Source organism: Tamandua tetradactyla, chromosome 17 (assembly GCF_023851605.1).
Source record: "Tamandua tetradactyla isolate mTamTet1 chromosome 17, mTamTet1.pri, whole genome shotgun sequence".
NCBI lineage: Eukaryota > Metazoa > Chordata > Mammalia > Pilosa > Myrmecophagidae > Tamandua > Tamandua tetradactyla.
In genome coordinates this window covers 76,296,083-76,320,301 of record NC_135343.1, presented here as the reverse complement: position 1 = coordinate 76,320,301, position 24,219 = coordinate 76,296,083, and the positions used below count along the sequence as shown (strand labels likewise).

General features: G+C 48.9%; 1 protein-coding gene across 1 annotated transcript in view; it reads left to right on the top strand.

Annotated features, from left to right (window-relative positions):
- The window catches only part of GALNT14 (polypeptide N-acetylgalactosaminyltransferase 14), a 229,470-nt gene that overhangs the window by 162,618 nt on the left and 42,633 nt on the right, over window positions 1–24,219 (top strand). The window contains exons 3-4 of the mRNA XM_077134982.1: window positions 8,244–8,342; window positions 23,343–23,410. Coding sequence (XP_076991097.1) covers window positions 8,244–8,342; window positions 23,343–23,410 — 167 coding nt within the window. The remainder of the gene's footprint in view (window positions 1–8,243; window positions 8,343–23,342; window positions 23,411–24,219) is intronic.

Sequence of the window (24,219 nt, the reverse complement as noted above, 5' to 3'; positions counted from 1 at the left end):
CTGTTCCAAGTGGGTCTTGATTAGTTTACGGAATCCTTTAAAAGAGGAAACATTTGGAAAAAGCTTGAGAGCCACAGAGCCAGGAGAACCACGAGAGCCCACTCAACCAGAGACGTTTGGAAATGAAGAAAGAATATATACCCCCAGAGGAGCTTCATGAAATAAGAAGCCTGGAGAGAAAGCTAGCAGACATCGCCATATTCACCATGTGCCTTTCCAGTTGAGAGAGAAACCCTGAACGTCATCAGCCTTCTTGAACCAAGGTACCTTTTCCTGGATGCCATAGATTGGACATTTCTACAGCCTTGCTTTAATTTGGACATTTTCACAGTGTTAGAATTGTAAACTTGCAACTAATTAAATTCCCCTTTTAAAAGCCGTTCCATTTCTTGTGTCTTACATTCCAGCAGCTAGCAAACAGGACAATAAGCCAAGCCCTAAGGCCCTAGGGCATCCATTGTATGAAATCAAGTACCTTCTCCTATGCACATGTAAGGGTACTAGCTTTTTACCTCCCTTGGGAGAAATGAGAAAATAGTTATTTAAATAATTTTCTGTTTTGTGGTTTAGATGAGGAACCCCTGAGGGAGCTGGATCTATAAAGTTTGGGACAAGCCCAAAAGAGTCCTGAGAACTTCCCTCTGGATACAGGAACCCCAAGATGTCCCATATCTAGCAACATCTTGTAGCATGGAAGGCCACCTGAGCAAGAATAAAGGGTTCTCTGGGGGCTCTGAGAACATGTGGGGGTACTCATGATATCCTCACTTAGCTCTTCTACAAAGTCCCTGGGAATTTACCTTTCACCCCGGGGATTAAGAAACACTGAGAAACTTATTTTAATTTTAGGTAGCTAGGTCTGTCTGTATCCATCACCTGATGCTGTGTAACAAATTACCCCAAAACTTAGTGGCTTAAAACATCAGCATTTATCATCTCACCATTTCTATGGTCAGGAATCCAGGCATGGCTTAGATGGGTACTTGACCTTGGGGCCTCCACAAGCAGCAGTGCAGGGTCACCGGGGGCTGCAGTCAGCTCAGGGAAGATCCATAGCTGAGCTCACTGGGAGGTCATCGGCAGGATTCAGTTCTTGTGAGCTCTGCCCGAGGCCGCATGGTGCTCTCCAGCATGGCAGATTGCTGCACTGTGGAGCGCTAGAAGAAAAGTCCGGAACCACAGCCTTTTGTAATCTAATCACAAGAGTGACACTGCCAGCATTTTTAGCATCTTCTGTCCTTAGAAGCAGCTCAGTGGGCTCAGCCCACACTCAAGGGGAGATGGGAATCCAGGGCCACCTTTGAAAGCTTCCTACCACCGTGTCCGCATTCCCTGCTCTGTCCCACTTCTCCCCTTCCTCGTGTACTAGAACTTAGTGAAACGTGCTCAGCAATTCTGAGGTGGCAGTGTTGTGGGAGAGCAAATCTCACTACCGTTTGAAGTGATCTTTTCTGGGACACAGGAGTTCTAAGGGAGGAGGCTATTGAGGCAAGAAGTAGGAGTAATCTGTATTTATGTGGATGAACAAATTAATCTGCCTGTGAAATTGACATGAAATACAGATTTCATGCCTTGCAGTGTATCAGTGTTGCCCATGAAATGAGATTAACAGGAATTTCTGATTTTACAATTGCCCCACTTTTTATACTGCTTGAGTTTTTCTCTTTTAAAGAGTGAGTTTGAATCTAGAGGCCGGTCATGGATTTGACATTCTTTTTTATCTTTTTCTCATAATTGAGAGCAGGTTTCCTTACATCGACCTGAACTGGAGATATGTTAGATGTTCTCAGCCCTCAAAAACGAATCTAAAATTCTAAAAACCTAGAACAGGTTCTTGTCTCTTGTGCTGGAGGAACTGACATTCTGGATAATTCACTGCGCCAAGAGCTTTTTCCCTCTTGCCCTTTCTTCCTCATACACATCAGCTTGAGTTGGGTCCGGAGAAGGGAAGGGAGGAGATGCTGTCCTGTAAGGGCTTCACAGTGGGACGACAGAGTGAGGGTGGAACAGCCAGGAGGGATGTGTCCCGGGAATGCACAGAGCATCCTTCCCCCGGGGCCTGTAATAGATTGAATTATATACCCCAACAAAAGACAAAAAATATCTTAACACGGTTCCTGTGGGTGTGAACTCATTTGTCAGCAGCACCTTTGAATATGATAATAGTAATTAGGATCTTTGAGGATCCTTTTAGATGTGGATGATCTAAATGAGGGGGAACCTTAATCCATATGCCTGGATGCCTTCCTTCCTTACTTTCTCTTGCTGGATCAGAGAAAGCCACATGGGCAGGAGCCGGAGTCATCAGGAAGGGGGAAATGCCATGTGGCTGGAGGCAGGAACCCCAAGGGTGCAGTAAGATGGCGTCGAAACACTGCGGATTTCAGGGCAGTGGGGAAGAGGGGAGCACAGTCTTGCCAACACCTTGAGTTTCAACTTCCAGCCTCTGAAACCTCGAAACCACAAACTCCAGTTGTTTCGGCCAACCCATCATGGGTTCCTGTGGAGGCAGCCTGGCAAACTAAGACAGGGGCGACAGTTCTTGCCCAGGAAACTAGTCCCACTCCCCCTTTCCCGCCTTCTGCCTGTGTTTCCCTCTGCTTTTGTGGCCACAAAGTTCCCGGACATGCGACATGGAAGTGGAAGATTTAATTAATTAATTTTCTCTGCCTGGGCCTGACCTCTGTAGTTGGCTTCGGAACTGCAGGGATTGGGAGATTGCACGGCGGCTTTCTATTTGCAAATAGCTGTAAACGTAACAGTCCACCCAGGGCCTCGTTGAGGTCATTCCTTCACCCACTCTTCCTACCTCTGCGTGGGCAGTGCCTGGAAGTCGCTGTTAGGATGACCCTGTGATGGCTCAGCCGGCAGTTTCCCTGTCTTTCTGTTACCGCCCAGCAGCCGCTGCCTGTCCCTCCCTTCCGGGCAGGTCATTGCAACTGCTGGTTTCCTGAGCTCAGTGGAAACTGCTCCTGCATGTCATGGTTGGTGTGTGAGCATGGCCTGCAGGGCATGGAATGGACCCTTTGACTGAGTAACATGGGAAGCTGGTATCTACGCTGATCCTTGGAACAGTCCCAGGATGGAGTTGTTATGGGGTGAGGGACTAGGATACTGGGGTCCCAGGTCGGGTTTCAGATCTGCTTTGCTGGCTGCCCAGCTGACCTCTGGGCCTCGGTGTCTTCTTCAGTCAGTTCACAGGTAGCCACTTCCTAGGGTCGTGGTGAGCCCTCAGAGTGCGTGGTGCTGGGTCCACTGCCTGCCCAGCAGCGTTCCACCAGCAGTACTTTGAGAACATTCCGTGAGCAAGAGAACGTCATCACTACAGACCAGGGCTCTAAGAAGAAAAGGGAAGTGACTGCCAAGCTTCCGAGGGACTGAGGTTTGACCCGAGTGTCCTGTCTGCACACCCTTTAGATCTCCATACATCTGGCTGTGTGTCTGCACGACCGTCCCCTGGCTGGCTGTCCTCGGTCCCTTCCCTGAGATGCCAGAGCCTTCCTTCAGAAGCTGCTTTGCTCCCCCTTGGAGCCGTTGGTGGGTTCAGGAGGAGCCGGCGCAGCTTCCCTTTACGGAGACACTTTAGTCATGAGAATTCGGCTCTTCTCTGGGCTCCAAAGTTATTTGGCCTGCCTCTCCATCACTCCCTCCGTGTCTATGCTTGAGGATACAGTCCTGAATATTTGCAACTTGTAACCAAGTCTTTTCTCCCTTAAGGGCGGCACGAGGTAGGAGAGAGAGGCCAGGTGTCAGCAGGACCCTGCTCACTGATAAAATGGGGCGGAGGGTGACATAAGCCCTTTCCATTAGGGCTGCCACCGGTATTGAACGATCTCGTGTAATACAATGAGCAGCATCAATACTTGAAAACCGACCGTGGTCACCATTCCATGGGCCTCGGACATGCCCAGGTTGTCGCATGCCCGAGCGTAGGGGCTGGAGGTGGGCAGTGCTGGGCCGGTGGAGGGCACCAGGCAGGGAGACGCTCCCACCCGGTGCCCCGGGGTTAGCATCTCTCAGCGCTGCTCCGGAAGCTTCTTTACGTCAGTGACACTGCACACTCAGGAGACCGACCGTCCAGAAAGCCCTTTGCGTTTCCTCTGGAACTTGGGGAAATCAAAACAAAACCCAACTCCGTGTCAGAGGTCAGGTGGGAGGAGCTTGTGTGATTGGTGAGCTGATGAGAGTCTGCTTCTCCGCGGCAGCGCCCGCCCTTCCCCCTGCTTCCAGCCCTGGCCACCCCCCACCCCCACCCCCATCTTTCCTGCTCACTCGCTTCTCTCTCCGGTAAAACCTCTGAATTTTTTATAGATAGAAATACGCTTTCTCCTCCGCCCGCCGGCACCAGACCCCAGTGTCGGCAGCCTTTCCGCATTCCCCTCGGCTGCTGGATCGGTCTTTCCCACCCCGCTCACGGAAAGCCTACCTTCTGAGCAGAAGCCCCCCAGTGCATCCAGCTCTGAAGATTGTTCTCAGCTCTCAGCCTTGTGGCCGATCCCCAGGGTCTGTCCCTAAACGGGCTGTGAGGTCTCGGCTAGTAAGTGGCCCATGCACAGGGGCCCAGCGGCTGGGGACCCCGTCCCAGCACCAGCGCCAAGGGCTGCTGGATCTTGGGACAAGGGCTGAATCTGCAGAGGATGAGCACCTGGTTAGAGCCCTGGGATGTGCGTTCCGCCCAGCTCAGGACTCAGCAGTCTGCAGCCTCGAGCAAGATCCGAAGGCCCCATTTTTCTCCTCGGTACAGTGGGGATAGTGGCGAGGCTGTTGTAAGGGTCACATGACGCCAGCACCAGGAAGAGCTCCGTGATTCATCGGCTGGGCTGGAGGGAAGGCATTGGGCAGCCCTGAGGGGTGGGGGGCCTTTCGGAACGAAATCCCCCCGCCGTGCTTCATCCTCCAGGCACAGGGGCTGCAAGAGGCTAAGAGCAGCTGCGGGGGTTCAGCCTGTGGTGTCCCCGAGTTCTGTCCAGTTCAGGAGGCTGGCCCGGGCCGTCCCCACGGTCCCTGCCTTGACTTCACTGTGGAGCCCGCAGTTCTGCTCTGTCAGCTCTGAGCGAGGCCTGGAGGCTGGGTCGGCTGCTCCCGCAGCAGTGAGGCTCCCGCCAGCTGCCATCTCCTCTCTCTCGGCATGCACAATTTCCAGGCACCGCAGCAGGGCTGCAAGGCAGGTATGTGTCCCTGTGACGCCGACATCGAGGTTCAGAGAAGGTAAATGGCACGTCAGTGGGCACAGCCCGTTCTCGGCAGATCCAGGATTCAAGTCCGGGTCTGCCTGACATCAGAGCCCGGGCTCTTTTTCACTACCATGGATGCTGCGTTCTCTTGTCCCTGCCGCCTCCTCTCGCCTCTCCATTACCCCCCGGCTCTGCTGGTTGCACAGGGTGGGACCGTCGCCAAGACACCCCATTGCTCACCAGAGGTCTGGCTCTTCCCAACAGGTGGAGTGCAGGTTTGGACTTGATATCAAAAATAATAATAGTTACTATTTATCAAGACTCTACTGTCATATAATAATAGCCTAGAAAGAAATCTTTCAGGGGTAAGAAATGGTGTCTCGATTTTCCAGCTGAGGAAAATGAGGCTTACAAATGTGAAGCCAGATGCCCAGTTGAAGCTCAGCTACAAAACAGTGTTTGTGACCTTCCGTTTAAATGAACCGTGCTTGTTGGATGTCTGCCACTATCATAGCATGCAGTTACTCCTGCAGAGAGTTCGGGGCCCAGGCCTCAACTTCGCAGATGAGCGAACAGCAGCCTGGAGAGGTGGGTGATCTGCTCGGCCTCCCACAGCTGGTCAGCCTCTCCGGAGCCCCCAGGTCGGTGCTGCAGGAGCCTCCTTGCTCAGCCTGCTGGCTGAGAACCATGCCATGACTGCAATGTCCTCCCCATACCTTGTGAAGTCCCGCCCTGGCACTCGCTGTCCCTGCTGCCCCTTTGTCAGGTGCTGGTACACCTGCATCTCTGGCTGGATACCTGCAAGGCAGGAAGCATTGTCTGGGCCCCTGAACCTCTCCAGGAGGATGATTCCCAAACTTCCAACTTCCCCCCAAGTAACTTATGCCACAACAGTTGGATTTGCGGCTCCTCCCAGACCTGGGAGAGGGTCTCAGTGCCCTTTTATTAGTTATCTAATACATATCAAGTCACCCTAAAACTTAGTGGCCTCAAGCAATGATCATCGTTGATTATCTCACAGTCTCCACGGGTCAGGTATTTGCGACATCTTGGCTGGGTGGTTCTGCCTTGGAGTGTCCCCCATAAAGCGGCAGTCAGAATCCTAACAAGTTGCAGTTGTCCTAGGCTGGAGGACCCACTTCCAAGGGGGCTTGGAGGCCTCAGAGCCCCTCCTTGTGGGCACCTCTCCCCATTCCTCCAGCCACGGCAGCTGTCTTCCTTCCACACAACTGAGACAGAGCCTGCAGCTCTTTGATGCCCACACACTGTCACTTCCACCAGATTCAATTGGTCATGTGAACTAGCCCTGATGTGAGGACACAAAAATAGACAAGGCCATGGGTCCTTCCCTAGAGGAACTCATAGTCAAATGGAGGAAACAGGCTCATCATTAGAAGTGCTAGAAAAAGAGATATGTACAGAATCGTGGAAGCACAAAGAACAGGTGACTACCTGTCTTGGGGAGTGTAGAACACATTGATAGCAGATGGGACATTTGCTCTGGATCTTGTAGGATGAGTAGGAGCTCCCCAGGTGGAGCAAGGAGGGAGGACATGATTCCATCCAGAATAGTGCAAGCAGTGGCAGGGAGTTCTGGCAGCAGAGGAGGCTGCAGTTGTGGAAAGTCTCGGATGTTGGACCAGGGCATTTGGTTTTATCCATCAGAAGCCTCTGGAGGGCTTCACACCAAAGGAATCCATGGGAAGGATCAGATAGGACCGGCGGGGGAGAGGTGGAGGCGGGAAGACCCTCAAGTGGCTGGGGCATCGTCCATCATGAGGAGGGTGGAGCGAGGAACAGGGGCCACAGATGGGAGAGGAGGGGTGGAGTCAGGAGGATTTTACTCGGAAGGTATCTGACAAGACAGCGAAAGAACAGACCTTGCGGGTCCTGACTTAGCTTTCCCACTGACTCTTTCCCTGGAGCCTTCCTTCCTCAGCTCTTCATTCGCAGGGATGACTCAAGCCCAGCCTGTGCTCAGCTCCGCAGCAAAGCAGCCCATGGAAAGGGGCTGCGGCTCCTGGGGCCTTTTCTTGGAAGAAGTTCTCTGGACCAACACCCTGTGCCTGCAATGCTTGTTCTTATAAAAAAGCATCCTTAGAATTATCAGAGCACGGGGCAAAGTCACATCAGGCCTCTTGGCCTGGGACTGAGTTCTTAAGGGTTTTAAATTGCAGACTTCTATAAGAATCTGTGAACCGTCTTCTCAGGAAAAAAAAAAAGAAAAAGGACGTTTTTGCACACAATTTTGTGAACAATGTCAGAGGGCTCCTGTCACCTGCTAGCCCATCCTTGAGTCTCTGGACCCCGAAGTAAAAGTCTAAGCCTAGGAAGAAATCAGGACAGTAAAGAGAGCAAATGTTTGGCTCCCCAAACATCTGTTATTTATTTCTTCTTTTAATACCCACTTCCCCGTAATTGGACAACCTTGGAATAGCGTGAGACAAGGGGGAAGCGTTTACCCAGCAATCGCCCCTGGTGGCACCAGCCACACTTGGCGGGTTTATTTTCATTATTATAGTAATTTTCAGGCTGCAGGTTACAATTTTCACTTGCAGCAAGGTATTAAATTGAAATTACCCCAGATGTAATTGTCATCTGGAATAATCTGGGACACGTGGAAAGGAATGCGTCCTCAAGATGGTTTTTCTGGTTTATGCCAGGTGGGGTAGGGAGCAGTAGGGTGCAGTGTGCTGGTGCTTTTGGCCTTGACCAGGGAGAGCCCTCTGTGGGCTGGAACGTGCCCTTTGCCCAGAGGCCCAAGCAGAGGTGCAGGAAGGGTCCAAAGACTCAGCAATCATTATATTTGGCTGCTAGAAACCATTGTACGCAGACTCTGGCATACAAGAAATACCGCAGGTGTTTTCTGCATCTCAACTTAATTTGGCTGCAAGGCCAAGTTCCCCCCAGGTGGTCGGAAATTCTGCTTCGGTCATTCACAGAGCTTGCTCAACCCTCTCAGGGCTGGAGCCTGAGGTCCTGGGGTCTCACCGCGGTGCCCTTGGAACCGGCCCCTTAGACTGGCTTTGTCCCCAGGAGTCTTACCTGTTCTGCCTTTTCCTTCCCCAGATGCGCCCTGCTGGTGTATTGTGTGGACCTTCCTCCCACCAGCATCATCATCACCTTCCACAACGAGGCCCGCTCGGCCCTGCTCAGAACCATCCGCAGGTAAGACCAGCTTCAGGCACTTCGAAGCAGGTGCCAGCCAGGGCTCTGGAGCCCATCGCTCCTCCCGACCATGGAGCAGGGCCGCTGAGCCCCAGCTCATAGCCCCCGCGTCACCTGCCTCTAGCCCAGGATTCTAAGCTTCACAGCTGCCGAGGAAACTGAGGCTCAGCAAGGTGAAGTGACAGCCTCCAACCCCAGGCTGTAAACCAAGGTTTGCCCGGGGCTGGATTAGGTTCTGCCAGGTGCTTCCCAGGACAGCCTGCAGCCAGGGCTGTCCTCAGCATTGTCCTTTTGTCCAGTCTCTGCTCCCTCGGGCCTCTCCAGCACCCTCAACTCTGGGACTGGGCCAGGCTATGGCTGTCATGGGTGACCCGCAGGCATGGCCAGTGGCCTGCACGGGACAGGGGGTGGGGAGGGCGTCATGTGCAGAAGTGCCGGTCCCAGCCTCCTACAACACACCCAGGACACGCCCTGGCACCGGACGTCCCGCAGGACAGCAGGGACTGTCGCCTCCGGTCGCTGCAGCACTGTCTCCTAATCTCAGCTCCTCAGACAATCCCTGATCCCACAGACAAGATGAGATTACACAGGGGGCAAAGAGAGCACACCACAAAGCCTCTGGCCATCTCCATCAGGCTGCTCAGACCTGTCCCCCCTCCTTCCCACACCAAACAAGGAATTTCCAGGAAAGTGTCGGAAAGGTCTATGGTGGTTGCTGCACTGAGCTCTAGCCAGCCCCAAAGGAAGGACCCCGTCTTCAGCTCTAGCTCTCACTGGTGATGAGCCTGTGCCAGTTTGCAGCTATTATGTACCCCAGAAAAGCCTTGTTTTATTTCTGATCCAATCTTTTGGGGGAAGCCATTTCTTTTAATCCTCATTGAATACTTCAGGGTGGAAACTTTTGATTAGATTATCTACACAGAGAGGTGGCATGCCCAGTTGTGAGTGTCGCCTTTTGGTTAGATGGAGGTGTGACTCCCCCTATTCAAGGTGGGTTTTGATTAGTTTACTGGAGTCCTTTAAAAGGGAAAACATTTCGAAGAAACCTGAGAGCTGATGAAGACACTTGGAGAACATTTACTTTAGAGCTGACACAGCCAGCATGAGACCCAGATGTGTGGAGAGGCAGCGCCCAACAGATGTCACCATGTTCCTTCCCATGAGATGCTAAGTAAGCCAGAACCCAAGGTTATATCCTGGAGGAGCTAAGTGGAGGCCCACAGATACTTAGAGAGGAACCCCCACAGGAAGCAGAGGCTGAAAGCAATGGATCCCAGGAGGAAAGGACCGGCAGATGCCAGCCACATGTCTGCCTAGCTGATGGAGCTATTCCGGACAGCGTCAGCCTTTCCTGGGTGAAGGTAACCTCTTGTGGGTGCCTGAGTTTGGACATTTTCTCGGCACTAGAACTGCAAACTTGTAACTTATTAGGTTCCCTTTATAAAAGCCTTTCCATTTCTGGTATATCGCATTCTGGCAGCTTAGCAAAGCAATACAAATGTCCACTTAGAAAGGTCAGCACATCTCTTGGATACCAGGGGCACCAGCCCTCGGCCTCCCACTGTCCTGGGCTGCTTGGGCACAGCAGCACTTTCATGGAGTCCACAGACCTCTACCTTCCTTTCTGCCCAGGATGGCCACTCCACCAGGACACTGGTCATGCCTTCTAGAAGTTTCCATGGGGACATTGGCAACATCACAGAGCCTTACCCCGACCCCACATGGCCTGTCGAGGGATCCCTCTGGGAACCTCTTCCACACCTGCCCACCTAGTCCCCACTGCATCTCGCCCTAGTGTAGACTCCACTGTCTACATTTGACAGCAAGAACTCATCTTCATCACCTCTCGCTTAGCCTCTAGAGAGCTCAGGTTCCTGATCATGGGTTGGGAATAATCACTCCTGCATAGCATGGTCCTCAGCCCAGATGGGCGAAATCAGGTAACGTCCTGCAAGAGCAAGCACATGACAAGTTCGCCATCTCATGTCTGCATGGCTAGGGAGTGCTCAAAGGGCAGGGACTGGGGGGCTAGTGGACGCAGCAGACCTGGGTGGAGTCCCAGCCCTACCTCTTCTCAGCCATGCAGCCGTGGGCAGGTCATGTAACCACACCTGTAAAAGCAGAGAGAAGGACATGGCTCATCTTTCAAGTTTTCTGCATTTCTCAGGATGTTACCCTGGGACACTGTGGGGCCATCAGGACTCGAGGGCCCTAAAATGATGATATCCTCAAGGGCACGTCAGCCATGGCCCCAGACTCAGCACTTTCAGCTCTAAGGAATATTTCTCCCTCTCTTGCTACTTCTCCTCTGTCTCTTTTGATGGTAATAATAATGCTTAGTAATAATATCAGTATGTCTTTTTTTTACCTTTTTATTGTGAAATATAACATCTATACAAAGCAAAGAAAGAAAAAACAATCATTTTCAAAGCACACTTCATCAAGTAGTTATAGAACAGATCCCAGAGTTTGTCATGGGCTACCATTCCACCATCTCAGATTTTTCCTTTCTAGCTGCTCCAAAATGCTGGAGACCAGAAGGAATATTGATATAATGATTCAGCACTCATACTCGTATGTTAAACCCTATTTTTCTCCATTATATCCTCTCCTTCACCATTGATCTTTCTCCCAATCTATAGGGATATTTAGGCAATGCCTATTCTGACTTTTTCATGTCGAGAAGGGGTGTTGACACTAAAGGATAGGGAGATGTACTTAATTGATAATCTTGGAGAGTCTGGTCCCTCTGAGTTTCCGGATTTATCTGACCTAGGAACCCTCTGGAAATTATAGGTTCCGGGAAGGCTAACTTAGTGCCTGAAACCTTTATAGAGTCTCAGTTCAAGCCCTAGGTGTTCTTAAGAGTCAACAGCAGTGATGTTGGTTGGGGGTTAGCAGATTGTGGCAATTACATTATCTAACTGAAGTTTGCATAAGAGTAGCCTCCAGAATAGCCTCTTGACTCTATTTGATCTCTCTTGGCCACTGATGCCTTATTTTACAACACTTCCCTTCTCTGTTTTGGTCTGGTAAATGTTGATTCCATAGTGCCAGAGCTAGACACATCCCATATTGTCAGGGAGACTTTCACCCTTGAATATCGAATATCATGTCCCTTATAGGGGAGAGGGTATTGATTTTCCTTGCATACTTGGGCTTAGAGAGAGAGAGGCCACATCTAAGCAACAAAAGAGGCCTCCTAGTAGCAACTCTTAGGCCTTGTTACAGGTAGTCTTAGCTTCTCCCTTACAGAAAGAAGTTTTGTAGGGTAAGTCCCCAAATCAAGGGCTCAGCCTGTTTTTTTGGGAGTCCCTAGTGATTGAGAGGTACCTGGGGTTTCCCAGATGGGAAAGTCCAATAATTCCTTTTTTTCCCTTGGGACCCTCAAGGGACTCTACCAATACCTTTCAATTGTCAGCCCACCGTATCTGAGATGTATCCTGGTATTACATTAAGCTATGCAGAATTGCAAGGCCTCGTTCCTGTTCTGGGATCTAGAAGTTTGAGTTGTTAAATGAGCTACCCAGACAGGTTAATTTAGGTTCTGTGTTGCAGGATATTTAGGTTCTAGACACACTAGCCTTCTCTGCCTTTGATCTCACACCGTAGGTGAAGGTCTAGAATGCCTGCACCGTCATATTTTACCCTGTATTCTGAACCACCTGAGACCCAGCCCGATCAGCTTCATTCTTAACTCTGAGGCCTGATCTCTTTCTTTCGTATGTTACATATGTCCTGGGCTTTGTGGTCACCAGAGTGTGTTCCGTCTCTCACCTCAGTTGGAGTCTCACCCTGAGCCAGGGCGTGCAGTGACCTGTGGCCCAAAGCCAGGACTTGGGATTTTTCCCTTCCCCGGTGGAGTGAAGCCAGCTGCACCCCAGCACCACTGTCCACCAACCCGGAGGAGGCTGCACCCAGGCCTCTGCCCTGGAACTCCTGCCCCCTGGGAGGTGGTGTGGAGCCCGTCAGCACCTCAGTTCTCAGGAGACACCCATGAACTGCCAGACAACATGCCACACTCTGTGGGTATTTGCTGAGGGCACCTGCGGACCTGCTGCCTGCCTCCAGGAACTCCTGCTGTGGCCAGCCCTCCCCGTCCAGACAAACAGCAGATGGGGCCTGAAAACTGGGTGTGACCGGATTGGGGTCCACGTCCTCTTCGGGCTGAGTGGATGTGAATTGCGGGGAACGGTACTTCTAGAAACTTCCATGGTCAGGTACTGTGATGGTTTGGAGCTGTATGTCCCCCTGAAAAGTGTGTTCTTAAGGTTAACCCATTCCTGTGGGTGTGAACCACTGTAAGTAGGACCTTTTGCTGTGTAAGATCTGAAGATGTGGCCCACCTCGCTCAGGGTGGGTTTTAATCCTCTTTCTGGAGTCCTTAATATGAAAGTGAAATCCACTTCCGGAGAAGATGGCGGCTTAGTAAGACGCGCGGGTCTTAGTTCCTCCTCCAGAACAGCTACTAGGGGAGTAGAAACAATTCAGAACAGCTCCCGGAGCCACGACAGAGACCAAGAAGACAGCATACCCCATTCTGGAATGGCTGACTGGCTGGGAGAACCTGCTCCGGTGAGATCGCCGAGGGGCGCGTGCTTCCCCGGGCCGGGGCGGCAGGCGGCCGGAGTCCCTCCCTCCCTCCTTCCCGGGCCAGCTGGGAGAATTGGACAGGCGGTTCCCTCAAGCCGCGGCTGCTGATGCCCCCCCATGCGCGGCCCCCTGGACCAACTGGGAGAATTGGATCAGAGATCCCCAGGCCGTGGAGAACGGTGACCGGGGTCCCTTCCAGACACGTGGCTTCCCGGTCCGGCTGGGAACAGTGCACTCCCCCGGGCCGCGGTGGCTGGCGCCTTCCCACCACGCTTGGCGCCCAGGGCCGACTAGGAAATTCAGAAGGGCGCTCTCCCGGGCTGCAGCGGCCGGCGACCCTCCCCGCGTTCGGATCCCCGGGCCGGCTGGGAGATTCGGATTGGCACTCTTCCAAGCCGCTTCGGCTGGCGAACCCCCCCCCACGGCGAGAGTTTTCCAAAGTTAAAGGACCCACAGCACCTTTTACTGGTGGGACCCGCAGACAAATGAGTGCCACGAGCGCCACCTACTGGGCAGGATAAGAAAAACAGAACCCAGAGATTTCACAGAAAAATCTTTCAACCTGTTGGGTCCAACACCCAGGGAAATCTGACTAAATGCCCAGACGCCAGCAGAGGATAACGGATCACGCTCAGAAAATTGAAAATATGGCCCAGTCAAAGGAACAAACCAATAGTTCAAATGAGATACAAGAGCTGAGACAACTAATGCTGAATATACGAACAGAAATGGAAAACCTCTTCAAAAATGAAATCAATAAATTGAGGGAGGACATAAAGAAGACATGGGCTGAACAAAAAGAAGAAATAGAAAAACTGAAAAAACAAATCACAGAACTTATGGAAGTGAAGGATAAAGTAGAAAAGATGGAAAAAACAATGGATACCTACAATGATAGATTTAAAGAGACAGAAGATAGAATTAGTGATTTGGAGGATGGAACATCTGAATTCCAAAAAGAAACAGAAACTATAGGGAAAAGAATGGAAAAATTTGAACAGGGGATCAGGGAACTCAAGGACAATATGAAGCGCACAAATATACGTGTTGCGGGTGTCCCAGAAGGAGAAGAGAAGGGAAAAGGAGGAGAAAAACTAATGGAAGAAATTATCACTGAAAATTTCCCAACTCTTATGAAAGACCTAAAATTAAAGATCCAAGAAGTGCAGCGCACCCCAAAGAGAATAGACCCAAATAGGCGTTCTCCAAGACACTTACTAGTTAGAATGTCAGAGGTCAAAGAGAAAGAGAGGATCTTGAAAGCAGCAAGAGAAAAACAATCTGTCACATACAAGGGAAACCCAATAAGACTATGTGTAGATTTCTCAGCAGAAACCATGGAAGCTAGAAGACAGTGGGATGATATATTTAAATTACTAAAAGAGAAAAACTGCCAACCAAGACTTCTATATCCAGCAAAATTGTCCTTCAAAAATGAGGGAGAAATTAAAACATTCTCAGACAAAAAGTCACTGAGAGAATTTGTGACCAAGAGACCAGCTCTGCAAGAAATACTAAAGGGAGCACTAGAGTCAGATATGAAAAGACAGAAGAGAGAGGTATAGAAAAGAATGTAGAAAGAAGGAAAATCAGATATGATGTACATAATACAAAAGGCAAAATGGTAGAAGAAAATATTATCCAAACAATAATAACACTAAATGTTAATGGACTGAATTCCCCAATCAAAAGACATAGACTGGCAGAATGGATTAAAAAACAGGATCCTTCTATATGCTGTCTACAGGAAACACATCTTAGACCCAAAGATAAACATAGGTTGAAAGTGAAAGGTTGGGAAAAGATATTTCATGCAAATAACAACCAGAAAAGAGCAGGAGTAGCTATACTAATATCCAACAAATTAGATTTCAAATGTAAAACAGTTAAAAGAGACAAAGAAGGACACTATATACTAATAAAAGGAACAATTAAACAAGAAGACGTAACAATCATAAATATTTATGCACCGAACCGGAATGCCCCTAAATACGTGAGGAATACACTGCAAACACTGAAAAGGGAAATAGACACATCACCACTCTCATCAATGGACAGAACATCTAGACAGAGTATCAATAAAGAAATAGAGAATCTGAATATTACTATAAAGGAGCTAGACTTCACAGACATTTATAGGACATTTCATCCCACAACAGCAGGATACACCTTTTTCTCAAGTGCTCATGGATCATTCTCAAAGATAGACCATATGCTGGGTCACAAAGCAAGTCTTAACAAATTTAAAAAGATTGAAATCATACACAACACTTTCTTGGATCATAAAGGAATGAAGTTGGAAATCAATAATAGGCGGAGTGCCAGAAAATTCACAAATACATGGAGGCTCAACAACACACTCTTAAACAACGAGTGGGTCAAAGAAGAAATTGAAGAGAAATTAGTAAATACCTCGAGGTGAATGAAAACGAAAACACAACATATCAAAACTTATGGGACACAGCAAAGGCAGTGCTAAGAGGGAAATTTATTGCCCTAAATGCCTATATAAGAAAAGAAGAAAAGGCAAAAATGCAGGAATTAACTGTCCACTTGGAAGAACTGGAGAAAGAACAGCAAACTAATCCCAAAGAAAGCAAAGGAAAGAAATAACAAAGATTAAAGCAGAAATAAATGAAATTGAAAACAATAGAGCAAATCAATAAGACCAGAAGTTGGTTCTATGAGAAAATCAGTAAGATTGATGGGCCCTTAGCAAGATTGACAAAAAGAAGAAGAGAGAGGATGCAAATAAATAAGATCAGAAATGGAAGAGGAGACATAACCACTGACCTCACAGAAATAAAGGAGGTAATAACAGGATACTATGAACAACTTTACACTAATAAATAGAACAATTTAGAAGAAATGGACGGGTTCCTGGAAAGACATGAACAACCAACTTTGACTCAAGAAGACATAGATGACCTCAACAAACCAATCACAAGTAAAGAAATTGAATCAGTCATTCAAAAGCTTCCTAAAAAGAAAAGTCCAGGACCAGACGGCTTCACATGTGAATTCTATCAAATATTCCAGAAAGAATTAGTACCAACTCTCCTCAAACTCTTCAAAAAAAATCGAAGTGGAGGGAAAACTACCTAATTCATTCTATGAAGCCAACATCACCCTCATACCAAAACCAGGCAAAGATATTACAAAAAAAGAAAACTAAAGACCAATCTCTCTAATCAATATAGATGCAAAAATCCTCAATAAAATTCTAGCAAATCGTATCCAACAACACATTAAAAGAATTATACATCATGACCAAGTAGGATTCATCACAGGTATGCAAGGATGGTTCAACATAAGAAAATCAATTAATGTAATACACCATATCAACAAATCAAAGCAGAAAAATCACATGATCATCTCAATTGATGCAGAGAAGGCATTCGACAAGATTCAACATCCTTTCCTGTTGAAAACACTTCAAAAGATAGGAATACAAGGGAACTTCCTTGAAATGATAGAGGGAATATATGAAAAACCCACAGCTAATATCATCCTCAATGGGGAAAAACTGAAAACTTTCCCCATAAGATCAGGAACAAGACAAGAATGTCCATTATCACCACTATTATTCAACATTGTGTTGGAGGTTCTAGCCAAAGCAATTAGACAAGAAAAAGAAATACAAGGCATCAAAATTGGAAAGGAAGAAGTAAAACTATCACTGTTTGCAGACGATATGATACTATATGTCGAAAACCCGGAAAAATCCACAACAAAACTACTAGAGCTAATAAATGAGTACAGCAAAGTAGAGGTTACAAGATCAACATTCAAAAATCTGTAGCATTTCTATACACTAGTAATGAACAAGCTGAGGGGGAAATCAAGAAACGAATCCCATTTACAATTGCAACTAAAAGAATAAAATACCTAGGAATAAATTTAACTAAAGAGACAAAAAACCTGTATAAAGAAAACTACAAAAAACTGTTAAAAGAAATTACAGAAGACCTAAATAGATGGAAGGGCACACCGTGTTCATGGATTGGAAGACTAAATATAGTTAAGATGTCAATCCTACCTAAATTGATTTACAGATTCAATGCAATACCAATCAAAATCCCAACAACTGGGCGGGCCGCGGTGGCTCAGCGGGCAAAGTGCTTGCCTGCTATGCCGGAGGACCTCGGTTCGATTCCCGGCCCCAGCCCATGTAACAAAAAACAAAGAAACGGAATACAATAAAACAAGAAAATGTTTAAAGATGTTTCCCTTTCTTCCTTCCTTCCTTCCTTCTATCCTTCCTTCCTTCTCTCTGTCTTTCCTTTAAAAAAAAAAAAAAAATCCCAACAACTTATTTTTCAGAAATAGAAAAACCAATAAGCAAATTTATCTGAAAGGGCAGGGTGCCCCGAATTGCTAAAAACATCTTGAGGAAAAAAAACGAAGCTGGAGGTCTAGCGATGCCGGACTTTAAGGCATATTATGAAGCCACAGTGGTCAAAACAGCATAGTACTGGCATAAAGATAGATATATCGACCAATGGAATCGAATAGAGTGCTCAGATATAGACCCTCTCATCTATGGACATTTGATCTTTGGTAAGGCAGTCAAGCCAACTCACCTGGGACAGAGCAGTCTCTTCAATAAATGGTGCCTAGAGAACTGGATATCCATATGCAAAAGAATGAAAGAAGACCCATATCTCACACCCTATACAAAAGTTAACTCAAAATGGTGGATCAAAGATCTAAACATTAGGTCTAAGACCATAAAACAGTTAGAGGAAAATGTAGGGAGATATCTTATGAAACTTACAATTGGAGGCGGTTTTATGGACCTTAAACCTAAAGCAAGAGCACTGAAGAAGGAAATAAATAAACTTCATCAAGAAAGTAGGAAGACAGCCTACACAATGGGAGACAATATTTGGAAATGACATATCAGATAAAGGTCTAGTATCCAGAATTTATAAAGAAATTGTTCAACTCAACAACAAAAAGACAGCCAACCCAATTACAAAATGGGAAAAAGACTTGAACAGACACCTCTCAGAAGAGGAAATACAAATGGCCAAAAGGCACATGAAGAGATGCTCAATGTCCCTGGCCATTAGAGAAATGCAAATCAAAACCACAATGAGATATCATCTCACACCCACCAGAATGGCCATTATCAACAAAACAGAAAATGACAAGTGCTGGAGAGGATGCGGAGAAAGAGGCACACTTATCCACTGTTGGTGGGAATGTCAAATGGTGCAACCACTGTGGAAGGCAGTTTGGCAGTTCCTCAAAAAGCTGAATATAGAATTGCCATACGACCCAGCAATACCATTGCTAGGTATCTATTCAGAGGACTTAAGGGCAAAGACACAAACGGACATTTGCACACCAATGTTTATAGCAGCGTTATTTACAATTGCAAAGAGATGGAAACAGCCAAAATGTCCATCAACAGACGAGTGGCTAAACAAACTGTGGTATATACATACAATGGAATATTATGCAGCTTTAAGACAGAATAAACTTATGAAGCATGTAATAACATGGATGGACCTAGAGAACATCATGCTGAGTGAGACTAGCCTAAAACTAAAGGACAAATACTGTATGGTCCCACTGATGTGAACCGACATTCGAGAATAAACTTGGAATATGTCATTGGTAACAGAGTCCAGCAGGAGTTAGAAGCAGGGTTAGATAACGGGTAATTGGAGCTGAAGGGATACAGAGTGTGCAACAGGACTAGATACAAAAACTCAAAAATGGACAGCACAATAATACCTAATTGTAAAGTAATCATGTTAAAACACTGAATGAAGCTGCATCTGAGCTATAGGGTTTTTTTTGTCTGTCTGTTTGTTTGTTTGTCTTTTTTTTTCTTTTTCCTTTTTTATTTTTTTTACTATATTATTATTTTTATTTTTTTCTCTATATTAACATTCTCTATCTTTTTCTGTTGTTTTGCTAGTTCTTTTCCTAAATTGATGCAAATGTACTAAGAAATGATGATCATGCATCTATGTGATGATGTTAAGAATTACTGATTGCATATGTAGAATGGAATGATTTCTAAATGTTGTGTTAATTTCTTTTTTTTCTTTAATTAATAAAAAAGAAAAAAAAGAAAGTGAAATCCAGAGAAAGAGAAAGCCATGGAAGCAAGAAGCGGGAAGCAATACAATGCCAGAAGGGAGGGGGGGGAGCCGATTTCCAGGAAGAAGGCATCATCTAGAGGAATCTTGCTTTGAATATTTTTCACACTGGAAGCTTGTAAACTAATCCATTCCCGTTGTTAAAAGCCAGCCCACTTTGCAGTCTGCTTTTCGGCAGCCTAGCAAACTGCAACAGGTACCTCTGCCTTGGGAGCCTTTGCCTTCCTTCCCACCTGCTCCAGCCACACAGATAAACTGCTCACCGCTGAGAGGGGACTGACTCGCCCGCTTGCCCCAGAGGAAATGATCCTCTCTAAGGCACACTTCTCCTTACCTCCCCAGAATTCCACTTGACCTTGCCCCCAGGCTTTTGCAAGGGCAGCTGGGCTGAGGAATGGAGGAGGACTGACTGTCCTCTCTCCTTCCTCACCACCACGCCACCCTGCACCTGGCAGGGCCTCAGCTCCTCTGTCCACCCTGCCCTCTGGCCCCTGAGTTTCTGGGGAGCCGGGGGTCAGGAAGGCACACGGGGGGCATTCAGAGCCCTGCAGGGGCAGGGTGGGGTGGGGGTTCCAGGCAAAGGGGCAGGGAGAGGTCATAACCACAATGAATTTAAGGAGGGAGTAATCAAGACCCGAAGAGCAGCTTCCCTTCGCTGATGTCACAGCGAGTCCATGTGTGTATGTGAGGCCCAGCTCTGTCCCCTCCCTCTTACCCTTCGCGCCAGGGGTCTGCAGCCTGCATGGCCTCTTTGTAGCCTCGAGCCCTCTCGCTGCTGCTCGACCACCAGGGCAGTTCGGCAGGGTGGCTGAGAAGGTCGACTCTGGGGCCCCCTGTTCCTGCCTCTGGTCTGTGCCTGCCAGCAGCGTGACCCTTGGCAAACTCCTTAACCTGTCTGCCTCAGTTTCTTTTCTGCAAAATAGGGACAAAACTAGTAACTACCTCATGTCACTATTGGAAGTTGGAAGGGATTCAGATAGGTAAAGGGCAGTGCCTGGCACACAGTGAGCCTGTACAGGTGACAGCAGGTGTTGTTAGGACCCGCCTCTGCCTGTGTGGGCAGAAGTATTCAAACGCAGTAGCTGGTGGATTTGAGCAGGCATCAGAATCTCCCAAAGGGCTTTGCAAGGGTTTCTTGGGCCTTGTTCCCTTCGATTCTAACTCAGTAGGTCTGGGGTGGGGTGGGGGGCTGAGGATTTGCAGTTCTAGCAAGTTCTCAGAAAATGTTGCTGCTGGCTGGTTTGGGGATCACACTTTGAGGACCACTGCTGGAAGCTGTGTATACTAGTATTATCAGCTTAAACAGCACCGTTATCTGTATGTGCATTGAGAGAGGAGCTGCCGTGTGCCCATGTGCCTACCCGGTGTTGAGCTGCCCACACACCTAGAGAGGAAGGGAGAAGTAGCTCTCAGGTGCAGCCGAGGAAATGGCCCTGAAGGGTGAATCCCTTTGCGAGCTCTCCCGGGTGGTAGATAGTGTGGCTGCAGAATCCGCCCTCGAACCACGTCAGTCAGCCTCGGGAACAGCTAAACCACCCCTGACCGGCGCGGTCCTTCATCCGACTGGCATTTATGGAACATTTGATAAAAACCTGCCTGCATATAGCACCATGGAGTCACCAAGCAATTGCAAATCTATTTCGTTGTTTCATATGCACAAAAGCCTGTGAAACGGGTCAAGTATTAATATCGCCTGCTTTTACGAAGAAAATGTAATTACCAAAGAAAATGGAGGCTCTGGGAGGCCCAGGGTCTTGTTCCAGATTGCATGCTAGTGGGCGGTGGAGGCTGTCTGGCTTTCCAGCCCGCACACTGCCCGCTGCCCTCCTGTGGCTTCCCGGCGGGGGCGGGGGGCACGGTGAGCGGAAAGCAGAGGTACAGGAATACCCAGGGACATGGGCCACACATACGAGACTCCATTCTAGAAGGATTCCCAGGCACAGTGTGAGCCGTGTGTGCCAGGGAGCAGAAGCACACATGCCTGAGCTGAGGGAGGGCAGGAGGAGCCCAGTGGGGTAAGGCAAAGCAGAAGCCTACCCTCAGCCGGGCCCTGGAGAAGGGGGAAGATTTGCTTTGCTGGAGAGGGGGCAGTGAGAGGTGCTGGAGGAGGAAGTCGTGGGAGCCAAGGAGGAAGATGGGAACCCACGGGGTGTGGGGCTAGGGGCTGGGCGTGCAGGAGGGAGGGCTCTGCTGCGCCACCTGGGCCAGGCCTGGTCCCTGAGGGTGGACCTGACCTTCCTCCTCCCACCTCCCCAGGAGCCCAGAGCACATGCCCTGGCTCAGCCTCTCCCAGCCCCCAGCCACTTCGCAGAGACCCCATCATCTCTCCAAATGCTCTGATGAGAAGAGCAAAACAAGCCAGGTGTTACCAGGAAATGGTATAATTAGCACTTTGCTACTGACGATTTCTTTGGGGTTGTTGTTTTTTTTTTTTTTCTCTTTTTTAAATCCTGGGCACTTTTTTTATTCGCTAATCATCTCTCAGTTCAACCAGCACAGAGCCAGCACACACGATTTACCTTTTGATGTTCACATGAGAGAACTCTTGAATTTCAAAGAACCGGCAGGGATTTGGGGGAATCGAATGCAGATGCTACAGCTGTAATCAAACCTCATTAGAGGTTATTCTTCAAGCAGGTTTTTTCCCCTCCCTCTGTCTCTCTCCCCTCCCTGATGAGAGGGCTGGCTGTGGGTTTTGCTGGTGTTTTCTTAGGGACTGAGCCTGGCACGCGGGGTCCCCCCTCCACTGCCCTGGGTTGGAGGCAGTAGCCTCATGCCCCCAAGAGCAGGCCCAGGTCTTGGTGCTGGGGGTTCCTTCTCCCCCTTCTCCCCGTTGCCATGGTGAGAATTAGGGCTGCGTAAGTAAAGGCAAGTTCCAGGCAAAGTTCTCCTGGAGTGTCTCTGCAGCCCCCATATAGGGCAGCTCAGGCTGGTACTCCTGAGAGTGGGACCCCTCTGCCTCTCAGTGAGTCCCCATCCTGAGGCCCCTCCCCTATGCATGCAGCACCCGAGACCCCACGTTAACAGGGAAACCCACCCCTCACCCCTTGGAGACAGATCCACTGTACCAGAAGGCTGCCAGTTCAATCCAAAAACTCGCAAACAGCACACAAAAACCATTTTTCATCCCCGAGTGCCAGACGCTGTGCAAAATCCTTACACACGTTCTTCTTGAACTCTCCCAACAGCCCTGCTGTCGGTGCCACTTTTCATAGGTGCCACTTTCCCTAGCCCCACATTATAATAAGGCATATTTGACTGCTTGAAGCAGTCAAGTAACTGGCCCAAGATTAGCCAGCTCACCGTTAAACCCAGGCCTGGCACATAGTAGGTGCACACGACGCATTTCTGGAGTGTGCAGTTAGGGGTCATGGCACTGCGATGGCTCTGGCAATATAGAGATGAATTTCGCCAGGGCCCCGCCTGCACCCAAGAGGTCTGCCTCCTCAAGGGGCCCATGGACAGATGAGGTACCCCATCAAACCTCAGAGCCCAGCAGCAATGACCGCTGCCAGGGGTGTGAGTACAACATGTCAAGGGGCCTGGGACAGAAGCAAGTCATTCTAAGTAGCGTGGGAAGCTGTTGGCAAGGACGTGGCATCTGAGTTGGGCTATGCAGGCAGAGCAGAGCCATTGCATGCCGCGGCCACCCTAGGAGAAAAGGCTCTGGTTTGTGAGCAAGCCGGGTCTCTTTGGAGCACAGCACCAGGCGAGAGGAATGGAAAACTGGCTCAGTTTGCGAAAGGTCTCAAAAAGCATACTGAGGATTTGGGGGTGGTGCCAGCTGGAGCCACTGCGAGTATTTTTTGTATTTACTTATTTGCATTAGAGAGGCGAGTCACCCGATCAGATCTGAGCTCCAGAAACCTCACCCTGGAGGTCCGGTGGGGCACGACGGAGGCTGGGAGAAACTGAGGCCAGAAGAAACTACTGCAATAGCAGGAGGGGTTGAACCAGGCCAGAGGTCTAAGAGGGGAAGTGCTTGAGTGACATTTTCAAGCAGAAACAGTGTATCTTATTTTCCCCGGTTTGATTCCGGTTTGAGGGATGGGGAGAGATGCCGAGCATGACCCCTGATTTGCTGTGGGGTGGCTCGAGGGGTGGTGCTGGCGTCACTAAGGCAGAGCTCCACCCCTAGTGTCACAAAGGGGAGCAGGGTGGCCAGAGGAGCCTTCCATTGTTCTGAGTTTTTGGTCATCAAATGCAGTGGTGCTGTGTGTAAAACTTGGGCTGATGTTAGTATGTTGCCGAGAGATACCATCGTGATGTTTTCTCTGTTTCCATCTTACAGCATATTAAACCGCACCCCTTTCCACCTGATCCAGGAAATCATATTAGTGGATGACTTCAGCATTGACCGTAAGTAATCCAATCCCTCTCGCTTCTCTCTAAGCACCAAGGTCTGCTCTCGGCACCCGCGGGACAAGCAGAGGGCAGTGTGCTGATCTCCTGGGGTTGGAGGCAAGCTTAGGTTTGAAATAGTTACGGAAGACTTTGAGTGTCTAAACAAACAGGAGTAAAGGAGGAGATGGGCCTTACATTAAAAAAAAAAATCAAAGTTAATAAATCAGGTTGCTGTGCATCTTTGAGGTCCTCACCGGGTAACCTTAAAATTAGACACTCGATTGTTGGGGTGTGTGTGTGTGCATCTGTGTGCACACACCTGTCACGGCCCCCAGCCTGCATTCTGGGGCCTGAGAAAAGATGCAGAACCTTCAAAGAATCAACACTGGAACCCAGAGCCCATTGCAGAGATTCCTGACGCGTGTGCTGTGACGGCCTCCTGCCCGAGCCGAGGCTGACATGCCACCTCCTTTTTGTTCCACACTCTAACTACTGAGCTATTCTGCTTCTACGTGCCCCCCTGCACCCAGCAGCATTGCCTTCTCCAGGGGTAGGACTGGGCTGGGTGGGCCCTGGCATCAGGACACCTTAGGAATAGCCCATCTCCTGGCCACAAGACAGTGGACAGCTGCTGCCAACATACCGTCATCATCGTCTACTCATCACATGTGCCCCAGTCGGCTGTCAGAGAACTTGTGTCTCACCCGAAATCACATCTCAGCTCTGCTGCCCCCAAGGAAAGCACGTGGGTATTTCCAGACATCTGTGCGTTAAGTTTGAGAGGTATGAGTGTAGAAGCGCTGTTAGAATTCAAGGATTGTAAG